At 33.2% G+C, this 20,665-nt stretch overlaps 2 protein-coding genes across 2 annotated transcripts in view; both read left to right on the top strand.

Annotated features, from left to right (window-relative positions):
• The first annotated feature begins 2,628 nt into the window (after positions 1-2,628).
• On the top strand, positions 2,629-3,685 carry LOC136810936 (L-aminoadipate-semialdehyde dehydrogenase-phosphopantetheinyl transferase-like). The gene has a single exon (XM_067067523.1). It carries the CDS (start codon positions 2,709-2,711, stop codon positions 3,549-3,551), a length of 843 nt encoding a protein of 280 aa, XP_066923624.1. The 5' UTR covers positions 2,629-2,708; the 3' UTR covers positions 3,552-3,685.
• Positions 3,686-3,745: 60 nt separating this feature from the next.
• LOC136810934 (ankyrin repeat domain-containing protein 27-like) overlaps positions 3,746-20,665 on the top strand; it is a 57,395-nt gene continuing 40,475 nt past the window's right edge. Inside the window, exons 1-19 of the mRNA XM_067067519.1 lie at positions 3,746-3,914; positions 4,841-4,960; positions 5,300-5,359; positions 6,134-6,221; positions 7,867-7,947; positions 8,122-8,213; positions 8,385-8,444; positions 8,844-8,900; positions 9,464-9,529; positions 9,760-9,836; positions 9,946-9,991; positions 10,422-10,500; positions 10,714-10,795; positions 11,617-11,679; positions 11,913-11,997; positions 12,406-12,495; positions 12,888-13,018; positions 13,427-13,509; positions 20,399-20,514. Coding sequence (XP_066923620.1) covers positions 3,813-3,914; positions 4,841-4,960; positions 5,300-5,359; positions 6,134-6,221; positions 7,867-7,947; positions 8,122-8,213; positions 8,385-8,444; positions 8,844-8,900; positions 9,464-9,529; positions 9,760-9,836; positions 9,946-9,991; positions 10,422-10,500; positions 10,714-10,795; positions 11,617-11,679; positions 11,913-11,997; positions 12,406-12,495; positions 12,888-13,018; positions 13,427-13,509; positions 20,399-20,514 — 1,578 coding nt within the window. The 5' untranslated portion in view covers positions 3,746-3,812. The remainder of the gene's footprint in view (positions 3,915-4,840; positions 4,961-5,299; positions 5,360-6,133; positions 6,222-7,866; positions 7,948-8,121; positions 8,214-8,384; positions 8,445-8,843; positions 8,901-9,463; positions 9,530-9,759; positions 9,837-9,945; positions 9,992-10,421; positions 10,501-10,713; positions 10,796-11,616; positions 11,680-11,912; positions 11,998-12,405; positions 12,496-12,887; positions 13,019-13,426; positions 13,510-20,398; positions 20,515-20,665) is intronic.

Here is a 20,665-nt window from a genome sequence, read left to right as displayed (position 1 = left end):
TTCACGTAACAAAAAATAGAGCTCCTTAAAGCCCTCCCCCGTAGGTACAAAACCGTGCTTCATTTGGTTGATTTATCGTTTCGTTGAGTAATTATGCCTATTTACATTTTTTTTGTTTCTAAAAAAACTAATTTTTATCTTTAATTCAATATTTCTCTTCAACAAAGACCTAAAACAATAAACTGGAGCATGGTTTTGTTGTTCAAAATCTCCTTTTTCCAATGAAGTTATTTTCATTGAAATCAGCCTGATAGATTTGGCATGTTAGCAGTTTGAAGTATGCATGCTTACTATAAAATTTGAAAAAATCAGTTTTCAAGAAATCCAAGTTTAAAGTTCTCTACTATCTACTTTGATCTTTGCCGAAAAGTTAATCTGTTTATTGAATTGGAATTAAAGAAGAATGTTCTCTTCACTGAACATAAAAGGAAAATCTAATCAATGGGGGTTTTTAAACAGAAATCTTTTGTAAAAGCTTTCAATGAAAAAATAATAAAACTCTTTCAATGCAGTATGTTTTGCGATTTTTTACGACTATTCAAACAATTTTCCATTTAATAATATACTTCTTTGAAAAGAGCGTAACATTTTGAATCAGATACATTCAAAAAAAATTTTTCAGATTTTTTTTGCTTTAATTTTTGAAATTGACCATTGTGTACCCTTAAGTACTGAAAAAGCGTTTTTTAGCAATAAAACTATAGAAAGATCTAAGCAAAAAATAATACTTTTAGGTAAAAGTGTAATATTAAAATATACACCTAATATGTGATTAGATTATACCTAAATATACTGTACCTAAATAAATGTACCTAAACTGCAAAAAAATCATCAGATTATGAGGAAAGAAATGAAAAAGTTTCCTCCTGCTTAGAATTAAATGGCACTCTTTTTTCATAAGCACATTCTTGTTTGAGTTTTTATTAAACACGGCGATCTTTGATTGGATTAATCGGATTCAAATTTCCTTGTTTTAGCCAAATTTTAGGAAATTAACTGAGAAGAAATGCTTTCTTTCTTTTATCCTTTAGAGGACAAATATAAGTACATTATGTGAAAACTTCAAGTCTCCATTACTTTCCTATCCGGAAATATCTTGATTCCGATTTAGAGGGATTTCAACCGGGATGAGGACGGGATAGAGGGATCTCTCGAAAACAAAAGTGCCAAATAACTGGTGAACAGTTTGATGTATCAAAAAACTTTTTTTTCTACTTTTACATTGCTATAAGGAAACTTTATATACCAAATTTCATCTCCTTATGAGCACTACTTTAGGAGAGGCAAGGCATATTAGCCAAAATAATCCCAATTTTACAAAAGTTCCAATGAAAGATCACTGTGAAAAGTACATCATTGCAAAAAACTCCTTATTATCAAGTTAAGTGCTTATAAAATGAATATGCTAGCAGACGTTAGGCATGTTTAAAAGTGAACAAAGAGAGTGAATGAGAAAATATTACACTACTGTAAAAAATAGCAATATACTTCAAGTGATGTTTTAAGCTTCTGCACTTCAAAGTTTGTTATAATCATGATTCTTTTAAATATAAGAAGCCTGTGATTTTACTTGAAGAAACACTCAAGATATGATCACAAAAACTAAATTTTCAGAAACAAAAATCATACATCTAGGATATCTAGAAAAGACTTTATGGCCGGCAACTTTGAGCTCATATTGGGCTTTGAGGTCGGCAAAAATCGCCGGTCGCCGGCCTCAAATAAACCCCCTGGTCATGGCTATCTATCCGCTGCTCAAAAGAATGTTGTACTTTTTTTTCAAAAATCCCAAATCCCAAATCCCAAACGAATTCCGAAAATCTAAGTTTCCATAAATCTAAAAATTACAATTCAAAACGGATCAAAAATCAAAATACTGCAAATCTTTATGTTGGCGTCATTATTTTGGCCCTAAATTTAATCTCACCAAAGTTACAGTAATCAGATTAAAGTAAATCATCCCATCTTAACTTATTCCCCATAAAATTCTTGAATTAATGAGGGGTCAAGCAACACACAACAACCTCCAAGCTCTTCTTAAAACTTGAGATATTGCATTTTACAGTTTTTGCCAAACCCCTGACGTCAATGGGTCCCTTTACCACCCCTAATTATGTTATCAACGGTCAATTCGCGAATTTTGGAATTTTTGCGGTCAACAGGTACCTTATGCCCCAAGGGTCCCAAAAAACAAAAAACATAAATTTTTTCCAAGGGAAGGTGGGTTTTTAAATTTGCAAAAGATTGACACTGTCACGACTTCTTCTTAAAAACGCTAATTATCATTTTCAATGTTGAAATATTCCAGAGGCTAGACAAGGTGGAATAGCGGCTAAAAAAAAACAGAATTTAATTTTTAGGGCCCACATATTTTAAATTTCATGCGCGTGTGTTTGCCAAAAGAGTCGCACTCCGCTCGCTTTGCTTGCTCTGTGCTCTGTAATCAGTGGAGGGAAACTTGCATAGCCCTCAAATGAATGACCTGGCTGTTCATTAAAGCACAAAGTTAAATCAAAACAAACAGAGATAAAAAAGACTTCAAGTTAGAATACACCCACCTTGTTTTTCAAGCTTTTTCTACCATTAAATCAATTTTTATTAATGTTAAATTACTTATTGATTCTTGTACTTTCTAGTCTTTCTATACCTTTTTAATAAAGCATAAAATTAGTTTTTAGAACTTTGTTGAAAATGAATACCGTACAATAATGAGTTGTGAGTTTCTTTGGGCTTTCAATTCTCACATCTGGCAACCCACCAAAAGGCAAGTCCTTCTAGCACTCTCCTCCTTGTGTCAAGAGGAAGTTGACCGAATAAATCAATTTCGGTTCAAAGATGATTTTAAATTATGTCTTGCTGGACGATTAATGATTCGTAAATGCATACAACTAGCTACTAATATCAAATGGAATGAAATCAATTTGGCTCGCTCAACAAAAGGAAAGCCTATTCTTCAGAATGAACTATGTGGTAGAAAGAAATTTTTCTTCAATATATCTCATCAGGGCGATTATACTGTGTTAGCAGCAAGCACAAAAATAAACATCGGAATAGACGTTATGAAATTTGTGCAACCCAATAATACTGATATTCAATCATTTTTCAAACTTATGAAAAGACAATTTGTTGATTCAGAATGGTCTTACATTTTATCACATGAAAATGAATGGAAAAATATGGAAGCTTTTTATCGCATGTGGTGTTTAAAAGAGAGTTACGTAAAAGCTACAGGGACTGGTATCGGAACAAACACAGCTTCATATATGTCATTCGATGTCTCTGATGATGACTGGATAGAACAAAACAACATGAATGTTTGTAAATCATCAAAATTATTTATCGGTGATAAACCGCAGCCTTGGAAATTTCAAGAATATCAATTAGATAATAAACATATATTGGCAGTAGCCTTAGACACGTTAAATGATACAGAATTTGATATACCTTTTCATTTTGTAACAATTGAAGAACTTTTAACTGATGCTGTTGAATGCCACCCACAGCAAGATATGTGGTGGCAGAATTTCCAAGCCAAACATATTAAGAGATGAGATGATATTGTTCTATATTTTAGTAAGAAATAAGTTTTATATATACTTAAATGACTGAATATGTTTTGTATCATACTCTTTTCAATTTTGTTTTAGAAATATTGAATCAAAGATATTTAATTTTAAGCTTCAAATTCTTTGTTTATGCATTTTTTTTAGTTTCTTCTCTCTACTTTTGTTTTCTCTTCTTTTCTAGTATCCAACCATAATGAAATAAAAGTATAATTTAAAAAAATTGAAGAATGATCCAAAACATTGACAATGGATGATTACGATGAAGACCTCCAGTTAAACCCATTTTTCAAAGCTTTGACTACAAAAGGGAAACAAATTTATCAAAAAGCTACAGAAGAGCGCAGAACTGTAAGTTTTTTTAATGTTTTGAAAATCTTCAATTGATTGAATTTGAGTGTATCCTCAATTCAGAGTTTTCATTCTCAATTAAAGTGAGTATTTTTTCATCAATCAACCCCAATGTCATGGCAGATAGAGATGGAAGTGTGTTTATACTGTATTTTCTTGAATAAGCGGATCAGAAAGTTTTTTTGGTGCCTTTGCTTATTGGAGGGTGATGCTCTTTTTAAATAGTTAAGAAATACCTCTCTCAAAAGAACTCCTGGCTCAAGCAAAGAAGACAGATTTTACTACCATAGTTTCTTTTAAAATAATGTTTTTTAATACTTAAAAGTGCTACAAGCTCTGTTTCAATAGCTATACAGTAAACTTTGTAAAGAGTTTGTAAAGATAGGATGTCTACCTTAGTCGCAGTTAACTCTCACAATTTTAAACTTGAAGGGGAAGAAACTTGAAGTCTGATTTATTTGCATTTTAGAGAAATTTTAATTAAAGAAAATTTTAATGAGGGTTTTTCTCTTAATTGGAACTGAGAATTAGTTTGAATTAGCAAGAGTTTACATTACACCTAGTATGCAGTAAGATTATGAAATTCTAACACCGCTCCTTGGAGTACGTCACTCTTTGAAAGAGGGACACTTATTAGAGGGTGCCGCTAATTTTGGAGGGCTGAATTCTTTTCAAACTTTTGATTTTAGGTATTAGGCTCTGTGTAGATGGTAGCGTTAAATAGGGAAACTAGAGTAGCTCTATTTCTTTCACTAGAAATTAGATACTAGTCACATAGACTGTTTATAATGAAGTGGGCTTTTTCAGTTAGTATGGTTTTCCCCTTATTCATGCTTTGCTCAACCTCCTTTACACCTCTCTATGCACTTTCAATTTCACATAATACTTTTGTTCCCAATAATTGATTTAACTTTACTTCTTTCTAGATTTGTATTCCAAGAAAGGGGACAACTTCACGATCACATCATAATAAACAGAATTTTGAGACTTATGTACTGAGACAAGAGCAGGAAGACAGTGATGTGTATATAACAAATAATGGCAAGGTATGTGATGAAGTTTATCTTAACCCTGAGAAACCCAATGATAAGTAGCTATAAAATTATTCTAAATGCTACAATGGCTACAATGCAAGAATTTTGGAGTTTTTCATGTAATCAAAATGATATATTTCTCAGGAGATTTTTTCTTACAGCATGATGTTTCATTCTGGCTACCAATTTAGTGCAAAAGCATTCTTTTGGTCAATTTACAGCGTACACTCTCTATCACTAAACCAAATTACACATAGTTTTGCATTGTCGGGTTGCCGATAAATGTGTTATTATTATAAAAAGAACTGTTTGTCAAACTTTTAAGAAAAATTCTGTTCCTGTTTTTTATAGGAGGTGAAGATTAATGGAAAATTTATAGTCACAATTAAAGGTTTCAATGAAGTCAAATCGGTAAGGCTTAAAATTTTTTTTGATACTTTCGTGTATGGATTTTGTATTATTCAAATATTTTGTATGAATGTGTAAGGAAGCAGAACTAAGTTGATATTATGATTTGGTATTATGATTGTTATATGTTATAGGATAATATATATTATATGTTACATGGATAATATGTTTGTATAATATATATTATAACTGGGTCTACCATCTTGCCCTGACAGTAGAGATCATTGTTTGAACATGTGACTAGTCTAGATCTCTACTGGCCCCCAGTGCATTTCTCCTTTGAGTTCCTTGCTGGGAGATTGGGCCGAGTGAGCTCTCCTCCTTGTGCCATGTGGTTTTATTAGAGTCCATTCTCTCCAGCAAGGACAGTTGAAGCCTGACCATCGCCAAGACAACAATGAATCTTCATATTCATTTAGCTAGTATATTGGCATAATCCAGATCAGCTAAGACAAAGTTTGGGATTATTTGGACTATTTGGACAGCATGTCTTCATTGTCAAATAAATATCTAGTCTTTGTACAACATCATGTCTTCACCTATCATTCGATCTTATCCAACCCACACAACCGAAATCCGCCTTTCTCACAAATGCATAGCTTGTGCTCCCTAAAAAATTTATTTAAAAAGGGATTAGTTTTGTTTTGTGCTCATATGCAGTCTATGCATATGGTCATCAATGCAATGAAGAGTGATTTTGAATGAAATAAAGTTGATTTTACATTGAACACTTTATAAAAAACATATGGCTCAATAATAATTTCTTTTTCATAACAGATTCAAATCTTATTTGAAGAAACGTTTTACAACAAGGATGATAAAAGCTACCATGTTTTGTGTATCAATCAGCCACTTGTTGGAACAGGTAGGTTATAATTAGTATGGTTTTATAATCATGGTCGAAATATATTGACATTTTAGTGTATTTTAACGTTTTTCAAAATTTAAAGCTCGGTTGAGAATTGCAATTTTAGCACTTCAACTTTCTTTCATTTCATATTTCGCTTTTTGGAGGGGTTGCGTGGCTTCTAGGCTATATTCCTAGCCTTATTGGAGCAAATTCGATATTTTAAATCCTGAGATCCAAATTCTATTATTTTTCCATTTGCATTTCCAAACTTCTTGTTAAAAGTGGCAATTGATGTGATTTCTGAATTTCAGTACTTTTTTCAATATAATTTGTTAGTTAGACTTTTGATCATGGTACAAAAGGTTCTGAAACATCAAGAAAAAATTGAATGAAATTTTATTCCTAGAATGGGCTAGGTAAATTCTACTATCGAATCATTTAACCTATAAGTAGGTTGTCAAAATTAAATTTTTCTTCTGGGTATAATTATATGGCTGATTAAATTTAGCTTAAAATTGTAAGGGAGGAGTGGGGTGATTAATTTGTAATAACCCTGCTGTAACCACTCCTCAAAAAGAGAAAAAGTAAATTGTGGGAGAAAAGCCTTACGACTTCAAGAAAAACTAATCGATTTCACAATTGTGTGATTAGAATATTTTGATTGGTTAGTTGTCATTCGAACTTACTATTATAAAGTGACAAAAATAAAAAGGAAAATTGAAAAAAGTAAATGAACAAAGTAAATAAAAAGGAGGAGTGACTGAATTTTAATTCAACCATAATACTTAACGAGGAATAACATGGTTGTTCGGATGATTTTGGAAATAGTAGCCCCTTGTTTCTCACTACGTTTGGGCTATTTTGAAATATTTTCAATGAACCTCGGGACTACTATTCCCAAATCACCCTCCAAACCATGTTATTACTAGTACAAATAAACTTGTGTGAAATAGTTAGAGTTGTTAAGAGGTGCATTCTTGCTCTCTGAAAAGAAAGGTGAAAAAAAGCTGATATGCGGGGTGATAAAATCGAATTTTCAGCTTTTTTAGCCTCGTTTCCATTCAGACTTTCGTCGTCGTGTGCAACTGTCTTAAGTCCCAATATACAGAATTGTCGCCTGCATCCGACTGTCTGTTGGAAGCATTACGTAATGGATTTTTTTCAAATCTCTTTGTAAATCGAGCTCCGGCGCTATAAACGGTAGGGTCTTTTTTTACGAGGATGACGACGTCATTTCTTCGAGAAACGTAGCGGGAAAATATAAGTATCCCTCTCGATCGGGAAACGTCGCCTGGTTCGGAAGCATATTGTTGATCGGACCATACTGCTTTCTAACAGTCAAAACAAAGATGGCGGCGAAAATAAACAACTGGTTGCTAACTGCTCTTTCGCTATTCACAGCTTTGTTTTAAATAATAGAAAATCTCAAAAACTGTAGTAATGATAACTCCATTGCAAATTTACTATCAGCTTTTATTAAATATTTAATCTAAAATAAATAGAACAAAATTAAAAAAACTTAGTAAAAAAAGTGACGGGTTAAGTTACTTTAACACCTTGCCTAGTTTATTCGCTTACACAATTATAATTTGACACTGGTAAAAAGAACCAATGCCAAAATTTACTAACTTTTTTGCTTTGTTTTTACTTGTTTTAATAGCATCTACATCATCATTGCAGCCAGTCATAGCAAACTTGGAAACTCTCGATAATTGCATCAATTTCTTGTGGACCGGTCATGGTAAGGCTTTGATTTCGTTTTTATTTATCTTAGATATTGTGTAATTTCGTTTGAAAGCATAAGAACCTAATCAAAGGTCAGAAGGAAATTACTTTTGTAGTTTTCCTTTCTTTCTGATAGTGCTATGTATTGAAATTTGTTTATTTATAATTGATTTGCAATATTTGATTTTAGGTCGAAAAACAAGACAACAGATTAATGAGCTGATTCATTTGTTCAATTCCACTTATACTCGACTTGCCAACGAGTCTATCCGACACACCATGGTATAAAAACTTTCTTCTTTTTTTATGATAGAGCTTTTTTCATAGATATATTTTAGAAATTATTAGACTTTTTTGGCCAGTTTTATATGCTGTTGATATCAAGTGGTGTTTTAGTTTTTCAACGATTTTGGAATCAAAAAGCTTCAAAAAGTTCAATGTTTGTTTTTATAGGATGCTACGAATACTGTGTTTTCGAAGGCAATGCAATTATGTCTGAAGGAATCACATTTGGTAAGTTCAATCAATTATCATTATATCACAAAGCCTATTCATTTCATCAGGTCATTCATTTGAGGTTGTGTAGGTTACTTTCACATTTTCTCTAAATATTCTTATTTATTTTTTTTCATCCACAGGTGCATATTAAGCAGGCCCAATCTTTGTCAATTTTTTGATTCTTTGGTATTTTTGCACCCCTTCCCTTATAAAACATCCTATGTTTTCTCTAAACAGCCTTATTTTATTCTTTATCTACCATTTTTCCTATAGTTAAAATCTCTTTCCTCCAACAATTAGCCCCTGTGCTTATTGAAATACTTTACCCCATCCCCCGTTTATCTGACAACTAGAGTAGCTTTATATCATTGTTACTTTTGAATATAATTACATTGTATAATTTCTTTTTTTTAGAGAAAACCTGCAATGGCAAACAAAATGTTTATGGATAATTTGAAAGTAGCTGTGGAGGTAATTTTGTTTATCTTTCATACAGGGCAGACTTCACTTCAAACATTTTTAAGGCGTAATGATATAGGTTGGAACTCTACTTCAATTATCAAATAATATTATGGTTAAATCTTCCTGTAAACATAGTTTAGACAACTCAGCCAACTTTCTGGTTTGGTTATTGTGCTTGACTTCTGACCAGGAAGCCCGAGTTCGATACCCACCATGGCACTGTAATTCACTTGGCAAGTGAATGCACCTTCGCCCGGGTCAACCCATGCCATATGAGGGGAATTGGGTACCATAACTCTTGATACAAGAGTATGGGTAGATATTCCAGACATTGTGGTGTGCTATAGGAGGTTCTACACCTGCAAGGACATCCATTCTCCCATTTAGTTCGAGTGTCGTGGTTTACGCCATGGCTCGGCAGCTCGCATCTGCAGGGTTGCAAGGTCTGCTTGCGCTGTGATTCCTACTTCATTGTGGGTAGAACGCATTCCGATGCATCGGAGGGCATATCTAATATAATCAAAATGTTAATTTCATTAAAATGAATCATAGTTTTCTTCTTTTTGTTTTAGACCTATGTGATGGATGGTGTATACGAGAAAGTATTCAAAGGAATCAGTTCTTTTTTGGTTGAAGAGGTTTGAATTGATTTAATTATGTTATAACACAAGTACAACTCTAGTTTGCAATATCTATCAGTATTGCAGACACTCAGAAATTTAGCATTTCCTGTGAATACCTTATAACATGAATATAAGTATGGAATAAGTATATAACGGCCTTGAATTTAAGACGACTTCAAATTAACTCGAATGAACAGGTGTAAAATTGCATATAATTTCAACTTACCTTTTTTTTATAATGGCAGGATGCTTCTCTGAACAAAACGACCAGAAATCTTGCTGATCTTCAACTCAAAGACTTAGGTGTCAACGTCGCAATGAGGTATTCGATTTTAGTACAAAAATTATTCCTGGTCTGATAAAGATTCGAATTGGTCTTTTAAATTTCAAGAAATGAATATTAACGTTCATGATTTTTAAATTCTTTTTAGTAAAAACATACCCAAAGCCAAGAAAATCCTTGCAAAAATCAACGTGGTAATATAAATTATGGTTTATTTTACATTGTTATGGCTTAATATCTACTACTCTTAAAAATTATAATAACTATCATAACCCCCTCTTGTTTGGAACCTACCATTAAAAGGAAGAAGCTTTTAAAAGAGACTAAATTTTGAAATAACCCTATTAAAGCAATATCAGAAGTTCACTTAACCTAACTTTTACAGAAACAGTTTTATAAAAATTATTTTATTCCTGTACACAAGAGGTCGTTTTTGAATCTTTTTTTTCATTCCTGTCACAATTTTAGAGGTTGCTTGTTGCATTTTCGTGTACATTTTTAAAGAGTCTCTCACGTAGATGGATCTGGATTTTTCACGAATTTTCACTGACCTCACATTCTTTTGTGAAATAGTCTAGAGAATGTGCTTCATTATTCTTTATGAATTATTTTACTTTTTTTTAGTTTCATACGCCGTTGGAGAAGTTTTATATCTTGAAATTTACAATTACTGCTCTTTCTGAAGCTAATAAATATTCAAAAGGTAAAATCCGTTCACTGATTAACTTACACTAAAACTTTCACTCACACTGGTGGTCAAGGCTTAGTCAATTAAAGCTTAAATTAAAGAAAGCCAAACTTCGTTCTTCGTTGCCCTTTTACTCTTCTCAAAATCCTCATTCAAAGGACGGAATTTAGTTTTTTGAGATATGGTTTTACAATCTGCTAAATAACTTCCCTTCAAATTCTTCTTTAGATGAAGAGTCAATTCCGATTACTGCAGATGATTTACTACCAGCTCTTGTCTTTCTCATTGTCAAAACAGATATTCCAAATTGGTAGGTCGTCTTGCTTTTCAATCTCTTAACTTGAAAATTTCGATCATGATAAGTAATTTGAGAGCGCCACATTTGCTCCCTTTCCACTTATCCTTGATCCATCTTTTTGTGGTAATAGATCTATCTATTTCCTTGAAAATTTGATCATGATAAGTAAGTGGAGGACGCTCCATTGGCACCCTTTTCATTTATCTTCTTATAGATAGAAGGTAGGGGAGGGCCACCACTTCTTTCCCTGAAATTCTCCACTTATCCTTGATCCTTCTTTTTAAAAACTGACTAAGAAGAAAAGCATCAAGTACCTAATTGTGGTCCTTTGTACGTCACCAAATTTTAAGTTTACGCCAATAAGGGCCGCAAATAACGCCAAAGCCTGCAAATATCATTAATAGGTTTAAAGTAATATTCACTTGAATTGGCATTGAATTTGTTACTTATGTTGGTGAAATATTGATAACTTTTTGGAAAATCAATACTTTTCGTAGATTTTGAATGTAGAAATTTCTAAGTGAGGATTAGATTAAATCCTTTTAGATGGACTACAATCAGCTACAATAGAACAAAATGAAATGAGACAATGAAACAGAACAACAAAAGAAATTAATAACCTTTAGTACTTTTCAACAGTATTAAATTCGAAGAGCTCTGCGATCGATGATTTCACCAAACTCCGCAAAAAGCCACAACCCTCATAATAGTGGACGGACTGTACTTCCTAAAACTGATTTCATTCTAACGTCAATTATAACTTATAAATCATGAATTATGTGAAAAATATCTGCTTACTATAAACCTAAATCTATTTTCATCATTCCATCTAGGCTGGCCAATTTGGCGTACTTGACTAATTTTCATTTTTCAAGATCAAAGAGTGACGAATTTCAGTAAGATTTGATTTTACTTTTTTTTAATATAATGTTTAAAAAGTCACAAAAGTCGGAAACCATTTCCTTTTCAAGCAACACTACCTTTCTAGTTGGGAAATAATTCCGACCGTGAGGGAAGGTCTTGCTATTGATATTGTGTTTGCCACTAGCAGCTCCATAGAACAAGAACTAGCTATTATCCACATCTTTGATTTATCCTTTGCTAATAATTGCTTTCAACTGCTTTCAAGGTTTTATCTATCATCTACTGAAGCGGCGATAGAACACGTTCGCAATGGAAGATTGGACAGCCTGATATCAATGACGCATAATCAGGTATTTTGTCGTTGTTTTTACCCCGTTCACTGCCGGCTGGGAGTATATCTATATAGACCGGTTGAAGATCTGATATTTGACCTTTCGACGAAATTTTACCGGCTTAATTTTTTATTCCTGAAATCGGCAGTGTTAGCAAGTGCGAATTATTTATGAATTATCAAATTCTGAATAAAAAATGAGTGCCATTTTAAACTTTCAAAATGAAAATGAAAATGAAAATTTAAAAAGGCTTCATGTGATACGGGCTACTAGATTTTGATCTAGAAAGATTCTATTTCGGAAATGTTAACAAATTTAATTTCTGCATACTTTTAAGACAATCCCTAAGGTTTGTTTGATGTCTCTTGAAGATCTAGAACTTGGCGAGTTAGAAATCTTAATGTTGCTATTGTTTTTGTCTCATAGCGTTTGAAAATGGCGAGCAGTTTGTTCCAACGATTCGATTCATCAACGGAAAAACAAACAGGACCTTCTCCAGTCGAAATCTTCTTCGAGGTTTGTGTAATGTAATGATGTGATTTTTTAATATAAACAGACTTATGAAGACTTATGATGGCTCAATATCGGACTGTGCTTGATTGTAAGGTTTTCGGTGTTCCTCCCAGTGTAATAGCCATCCCCCTCTTGCTTCTTCAAAACAGCCCTACAAAAAATGAAGAATAACGAGATTTAAGCAATGTATGTTTTACATTATAAGAAGAAAAGAGTCTTGAATCTTTTAATTGTGAGGGTCTCACAAATATCATCAAAAATGTACTGTGTAAAGTAAAACCTGCAACGTAGAATGCCTTAATTATTTTCATCCGCATATTATAATGGGTTTGCGAGATTTTGGCCCCTTTGGGAACTTTGTTTTAGTTTTTAACGTAACTTTCTTCCTTTTTCAGAAAATCCGCTCAAACGAAACAGAAGAAGTGATGAAAATGTTACAGAAAAGTGCGCGCAAAATGAAAGATATCAGCGAATCTTTATGTCACCCGCTATGCTCTTGTGATAAATGTGAAAAACTCATGACGAGGTAAGACATAATCCTAGCTGTCTATCAGAAGTTTTTTTTTCTCCAACTACCCCTGATCAATCTCTGCATCTGCCGAGCATTAAACAGAAAGGCATATGGAGTACTGTCTTGTGAACCTTAAAGTATGACCCGGATAGGGTATGTACCACAACCATACGCAGTGTATCCGAATACTCTATCTTTATTCTACGATCGCTTGTTAAATATACAGTGAAGTCTCCATAACACGAAAGCCCATGGGGAACGCAAATTAGCTCGAGTTATGGAAATTTCGGGTTATAGAGACTGGTTTACAATTCATTGTTAACTAGAAGGGACCTAGCTAACTTGTTCGAGTTAAGGTGACATTCGAGTAATCGAGGTTTAAGTTAAAGAGACTCTACAGTATTTTACTCTCATATTTCCCAGTAAATGTTCAGATCCATCAGCAGTGACAGTGTTCTCCAGAGATGAACTTGGTTGCACTTGTCTACATCAAGCGGCGGAATTCGGTATGATGTTTTTTTTTTCTATAAATGAGGTGTATCTCTTCAAGAGAGGTGGGCCAAATTGAAAAGTGGTCAACCAAAACACAAAATCAAAAATCTTACAAACAAAATAAGTAGCTGTGATTTTTTTTTTAAATAACCCTTAAATTTTCCAATTTCAACTTTTAAATCAACTGAGTCGCACTTTTAGTCTCTGTAATCAGGTGATTATATCGAAACACAACTAGTGAGATTTGTCACGGAAGGACAAGTGTCAAAATATAATGGACCTTATTTTGAAAAATAAATGATTTATAATCAAAAATGAAATGTTGTTTTAAAACAAGTACATACCCTAGTTAGTTTAATAGGTTTGTTCATTTTGAAATAAGTCAAACAACAAAAAAGTACTGCAAGCAGAAACTTTTTTCAAATATCGAATTCCTTCCGTGATAATTTCAAGACAAAAAGTTTTGTTTTTCACCAGTTTTGTGCAAGTACACTATTCTTGATATTATTGCAAGTTCTAACTATTGGTACCCCCTAACAAAAAATGAAATTACATTCCAAAGCAACCTCCTTCATATTCACTTACAAGGTCTGAAATTATTGTCCTTCCGTGACACTTTCACCTTGTCCTTCCGTGACGGATTAAAAATATCTTGTTATTTTTAGAAATCTTGGACTTCAATGGGTCTAATTTATTGCAGGAGAGTGTCCTACGAGGTTTAGAACCATTGGGAACCAGCTCAACCCTGTATGGAGCTCAGAATAAGCTTAACTAAGGCTCCAGTACAGCGCTGTAAGCTTACAGCGTAAGCCCAGGCGGCTCTGGAGGCCTAAAAACCGGTTTTCTGGCAAAACTACTGTTCCCAGCAGGTTCTAAACGCTCAAAATTGCTTCAGCACTATGGAAATATGCTAATTAGAGCCTTTGGAAGTAGCTCACTTGCTTGCAAGGTTGCGTTTTTACGTTTTTTACTCAAAAAAGCCTTAAAAACGCTTAACGAGCACGAGTCTGCTAATGTCACCCATTTTCGGTTTTGTCAAATTGTCAACTTTAAGGCTCCAGTGAAAAATCTAGGTGCATGCAATAATGATACAAGCTGATGTATTTTATCAGTCTTGATACTGGCAAGCTTAAACAGTCATTTTTTTCACTTTAGAAAGTACACAATTTTTTCAGGACAGCTTTTTACATCAAAATGTGAACGGAAAATGAGGTTTTTAGCAAATTGTCTAAGTTCATTATTTGATAATCTAGGCCAATCATCTCTGATCATACTTAATTTTTGTTTTTATTACAGCCAATAAATATGAAAAACAGAATCTACAAAAAGATTTTTTGAAATTAAGTTTTTCCCAGAATAAATGCAAAAGTTGCGGACATAACTTTTTCCGTTCACAAAGTTATGTCCGCACACAATTGATTTGCTAGAGAAGTGAAAGTGTTAATATCTACAGTTATTTGATTTTTAACCCTTCCCATCCATTAGAGAACCAAACCAAGTAGCACTAAAATACCAGTTGTCCTTCATTGAAAAATATTCAATTTTGAAGTGAACAGGGTATGATTTCCGTTCACAATTTTGAGTTATGTCCGCATATTATTTTATCCTTTAAATTTTCAAAGGAGTTATCCTTACTCAGCTGAATCATTTTTCTACATCAAGGGTCATATTTGGGGTCATTTTATACAAATTTGAAGTCTCAAAGTCTACTTGTTGGGAGACGGTGAAACAAAACAGTTTCCCCAAAAATTAGTTATGTCCGCAACAAATCATGAAGTTTTCTCAGCCCCCAAACACCATTTTTAGGTTTCTTTGACAAATTATTACATTTGAGGTCATTTTAAGTTGGTTACAACCAGAAAAAAGTCTGATAATTTTCCATTGGCAAGATTTCAGTTTTTTCACCTCATATCATGTATTTCATGTTCAGACATAACTATTTCATCTAAAATGTTGCTGATAAAACGTATTTGCAAGCTGGCATGATGTTTTATTATATGGAAGTAATGCTTAGGCTATTAGAAATATAAAACAAATACTCTGATGCCAAGTTGAGGTCCAAAATGAGAATTTTAACAGAAAAATAACTTTTTTTATTTCTTTGAAAATGACGGTTCTGAGCCTGCGAGCTTGAATAAAGGATAAATTATGCATTAATTTGCATATTAAATTCATTGTGTAGTGTTCACACAACATAATCTACTACACATTCACTTACAGACTGGTTAGATTTGCTCCAATAGTTCAAAATAGAGTCATATTTTGTAGCAAATTGTATGTTGCGGACATAACTATTTAAGGTATTTATCAGATTTTTAACCCTTTTAAGCACTTATGCTAACACTTTGACAATACTAAATAGTTACATTTGTAAAAAACCTTGCATTTCTGCTTTTTTTTTTCAATTATGTGTCCCTAGGTCGTTCGTCTATTAGAAATATGAGAAAGTTTTAATATCATTGAGAAGTCTTCATTTGTTCTTTTCAAAGAAAAACTGTAATAGCTGAATTCAAACAAACCAAATCTTTTGGTTTTATATTGATTTAGTCTTTATAATATTCCTCAAATTTTGGCAACAGAAAAAGACACTCCAAAATTTTAAATAAATGATGTATAATGTTCTATGGTTCTACCCTGGAAGAAAAAAAGTTATGTCCGCAACACATCATTATTATACATTTAACCCTTTCTATTGAAAAAGTTGAGTGACTTTAACGGAAAAATGATATTTACTCATTATGAAGATGTACAGCAGTGTTGATGTCAAGCTCAAATCATAACTTTTAAAATTAGATTTTAACAAAAAATATATGTGGTTGGATTCTCTTTTACAAATAAATCTTCAATTTTCAGGAAATCATAGTTATAAAGACCTTTCAAGACAACAAATTTCAATGATTAAGTTTTGGTTCAAGTACAGCAAAGTTTTAAAAGCCAAAAAATAAATAAATTTAATGTCTATTGCTGATTTTGAATCAAATTTAACAAAAAGTTATGTCCGCAACCAACAAGGTTTCGTTTTCTAATTTTTTATTGACTAACTGAAATATAGCAAACTTTTGGTTTTTGGAGGCTTATGATGAGTCCTTCAAATCTAGAATGAAATTACCTGACCATAGCCAGTTTTCTTTTCATGAAGTCAAACTTTTTGGGAATATTTTTTAATATTTTAGATTTTCTTTCGGAAAAAGTGTCAGAATTTGAAAAATATGACATACTGGACGGTAAAAATTGCTTTTCAATGCAGCTTAACATATTAGCCATGATCTGAAATCTAAGACAAGTATTAGATTATGCATATTTTATCTCAAATGAAGTGTAAACTACAAAGATTTTTTTGCCAAATTTGTTTGATTATAATTACTCTAGGTCAAATTTCTTGACCAAGCCAGTTTGATTAAGCCCTGATACTTATGTTTTCTGAAAATTGAAGTCATTAATAAAAAAATTATCCAGGAATAAAAGTGAAAGTCAAAACTTTATTTTTTCCAAATTTTTTCATCTATTTGGGTGACATTACCAGATTCATGCTCTTACATAGAGCTTTTTAAGCGTTTTTAAGCTATTTTAGTGAAAATTTGTCGGTTCTGCCCCCTCCGCTGGACTTCAATGGGTCTAGTCCATTGCAGGGGAGTGTCCTTCAAGGTTTATGACCATTGGGAACCAGCTCAGCCCTGTATGGAGCTCAGAATAAGCTTAAAACTAAGGCTCCAGTACAGCGCTGTAAGCTTACAGCGTAAAGCCCAGGCGGCTCTGGAGGCCTAAAAACCGGTTTTCTGGCAAAACTACTGTTCCTAGCTGGTTCTAAATCCTCTAAATCGCTTCAGCACCATGGAAATATGCTAATTAGAGCCTTTAGAAGTAGCTCACTGGCTTGCAAGGTTGCGTTTTTACGTTTTTTTGCTTAAAAAATATAATCTTTCCTGTAAAATTTCCTAATTATTATCACCATTATAATTGAACAATAAAAATACAGTTCCAAGGTTTTGAAATGAGCTGAATAGTAAAATTGGCTATGATTCATGATATGATGTGTCACTTCACTAATTTCGGTCAACATTTCTTACGCTATTGCTGATTTTGAAAAATAGGAATTTTTTCCTTCCGTGACGGTGTCCTTCCGTGACACTGACCTTTCTCAGTTGCAAAGGCCTGTAGCCATTGAAATTAATTTTTTTTACTCAGTTCTTTTTTCAATGACAAGCAGATAGACATAAGTTTCTTCTGGTGGTATTTTGGTTTTAAAATTCTCTTTAAATTCACAGGAATCTGAATCAGCATACTTTTGTCTTTTTTAATGTCTTTGCTGCGTTCCTTCCGTGACAGAACCTTCAAAGTTCAATTATGCAACGAGGAAAAACTTTTATGAAATTTATTTTGGTTTGGAAGTAGTAGTACTATCAGGTACTATGAAGGCTTTAATTCAGGACTAATACTAATTTCATTAAGTTTACCATTTTTCAAAAATAGACCAAAAAAGGCTCTGATTTCCTTCCGTGACAGAAACGGGACTTTTCAATTTGGCCCAGGTGATCAAACGGCGTTTGTTGAAATGAACTGTGTTCCAGAGAAATATTTTACATCCTATGTTGAGGAGGTTATTTTTGAACCTCGACATCCCTCTGGATTTTGGACAATTTCTTGAGACACCCGCTTTTGAGGATTTTCTTCTAAAATATAGAGTCCTCCCCCTAAAATTCCCGAATTTTAAAGAACCCTACCCTAAATTGGGCTGTTCCATAAAATTTCCATACAGGGGGTAGACGAACCTTTTCAAGGCTAAGAAAGTTTTTTAGAAATGTGTGAGTACCCCCTGGAAAATGTCAAAATTTTCAAAAGAACCCTCGTAGACATTCTTTTCATATCTTAATGCCGTGGTTACACTACATTAATATCTTTAAAATCTTTGAAATTTTTTCATCAAAAATACATTAAAGAAATTAACTATTTTCTTTAAAGTCTTTTTGAAATTTTTGTATGTTACAATAGTTTTTTCTCAACTCATTTTCTCACTCGACAAACGACATGAGTGGAAGGAGGAAGGCACCCGGGGGGGGGGGGTACAAATTTAAAAGTTAGTCTCTGAAAGGCTCCCAAAATTACGAAAATAAAAAATTTCTCTCTCAAAGGGTCCCGATTTCCAAAAATTTTGACCAAATTTGGTGAAAATCAAACCAAAATTTTGGAAAAAATGGACCAAAATTTAGGAAAAGTCTCTCAAAGGGTCCCAAAATCAACAAAATTTTGTCTCTCAAAGGGTCGATTTTCTATTTTCCGCTCGGACATACCCGTCACCTCGCAAACCAAGTACCCCCCCCCCGGGGGAAGGCAGCAGCACGTAATGTGCTAATTCTTTTTAAACGGAAATTGGAGAGGAAATATTCGAAAAAGAAAAGTCGAGCTAAAAGGTCTTGCTGGGTACGCCTAGTGGTTAAAGTTGAGGAACGAAAAAAGTGCCTACAACAACATATTTGCTGAACTTCTCGTCTACGTGACCAAGAAGAAATTAGATTTTATTTAGAACTTATACTATCTTTCACCCCTATCTCATATTACGTTTTAAAAATTCCAAACGCTTGAAAATCCATTCATCGAAAAAAATGTACAGAACTATCATGTCGGTGGCTTTGATCTCGAGAGAAGCGAAGAAAAAAACTTTAAACTCTTTACCAAAAAAATGGTAAAGAATCGCAAGAAATAATTTCTTTTTCAAGAATTTATACTCTTTATTTTCTTTAAAAGAGGGCTGTTACACTTGTAAATTTTTTAATCATGAAGACTTGATTAAAAAATTTCAAAAATTTTGAAATAAATTAATGTAATGTAACCACGCCTTTTGAGGGTGAACGAACTAAAATCAGTGTTTTTTTCCCCCTGGAAATTTTGATATGGCCTTTTACCCCCTGGAAAAATAAAAAAATACTTTTCATACCCCCTGGAAATTCTTTTCTGATTACCAACTGGAATTGTTCGTCCACCCCGGATATAAAATGGAATGGCCCATTTGCCACTTCACAACTGGACGGAAAACATAACCATTGGGCCACTACTACTCTTTTCTGGAATACCTTACTCTTGTCTCCCGAATAGACGTCCCCCCGCTAATTGTTAAAAGAAAAAAAATCCATCCCCGCTCTTATTAAGACCCCCCCCCGCTAATTAAATTCGAATAATTTGATATTTTATTACAGTGTAGATAGCCCTTAAGCTTGTTAAAATGTTCCTTTTTGTTAGTGTTGGTTCTTGTTTTACGTGTTCATTTGTTAAAGTTTCTTTTTTGTTGTTGAAATTGATTTTAGTTAAAAAAAGTTCTGTCGTCAAATTACCCCCCCCCCATCTTATTCCATCCCCCCGCTTGTTAGAATTTAGAAAATTTTCCTACCCCCCTGCTCATTCGGACCCCCCTGCTCATTCGGACCCCCCTGCTCATTCGGACCCCCCTGTCTATTCGGGAGACAAGACTAAGGGGCAAAATTTTGGCAGAATTGGCCAAATCCCGGCAAATTAAGGTACCGCGAAATTTAAATTTTTGTATTCAATCCCCAAATGTATCCTATTTCAGGCCATAAAACAGGTTTTTTTCTTATTAGCAACCTTTTTGACGAAAAATATCCTTTTCTACCAAGTTAAATATCCACCAAATTTAATTTTTTCAGCCAAATTAAATTCTCTCTGAAAAAAGTTTTCGGCCATCCGCCAAATTAAATTCACGCCAAGATTTCTTCCCTTAAAGTAACCCAATAAAGATTTTAGAAAACAACACCTGCGAATTTAAAGTCTTCCTCAGCTTTGATTACAACAAAAAATGTTTTGGTTTCTCATTTATGTGATATTATGTGACTATCAGATAAATGACTTGGTTAATTTGACTGTTAATAATCTTTCATAATTTCCATCTTTTAGGAGCAGAGAATCTGATTTATGACTTGATAAAGAAAGGAGCGGTAGTGAACGCGACTAATTACTTGGGAAGTACCCCATTGCATTACGCATGCCAAAGAGGTCATCAAAAAGTGGCTGTGAGTATTTTGTGTTTTGAGATCAAATCAAATTAATTTGTTTAAATTTTAAGAATTAGTATCCACGAAATACCCTTGATTGTTCATTGGTGTTCGTAAAAGTATTTTTAAGTCATAACAAAGACTTGTAAAATGGTACTTGATCCCTCTT

This window comes from Clytia hemisphaerica, unplaced genomic scaffold (assembly GCF_902728285.1).
Source record: "Clytia hemisphaerica strain Z4C2 unplaced genomic scaffold, Clytia hemisphaerica genome assembly, whole genome shotgun sequence".
Taxonomy (NCBI): Eukaryota; Metazoa; Cnidaria; class Hydrozoa; order Leptothecata; family Clytiidae; genus Clytia; species Clytia hemisphaerica.
This window is presented reverse-complemented; position numbering and strand designations above follow the sequence as displayed.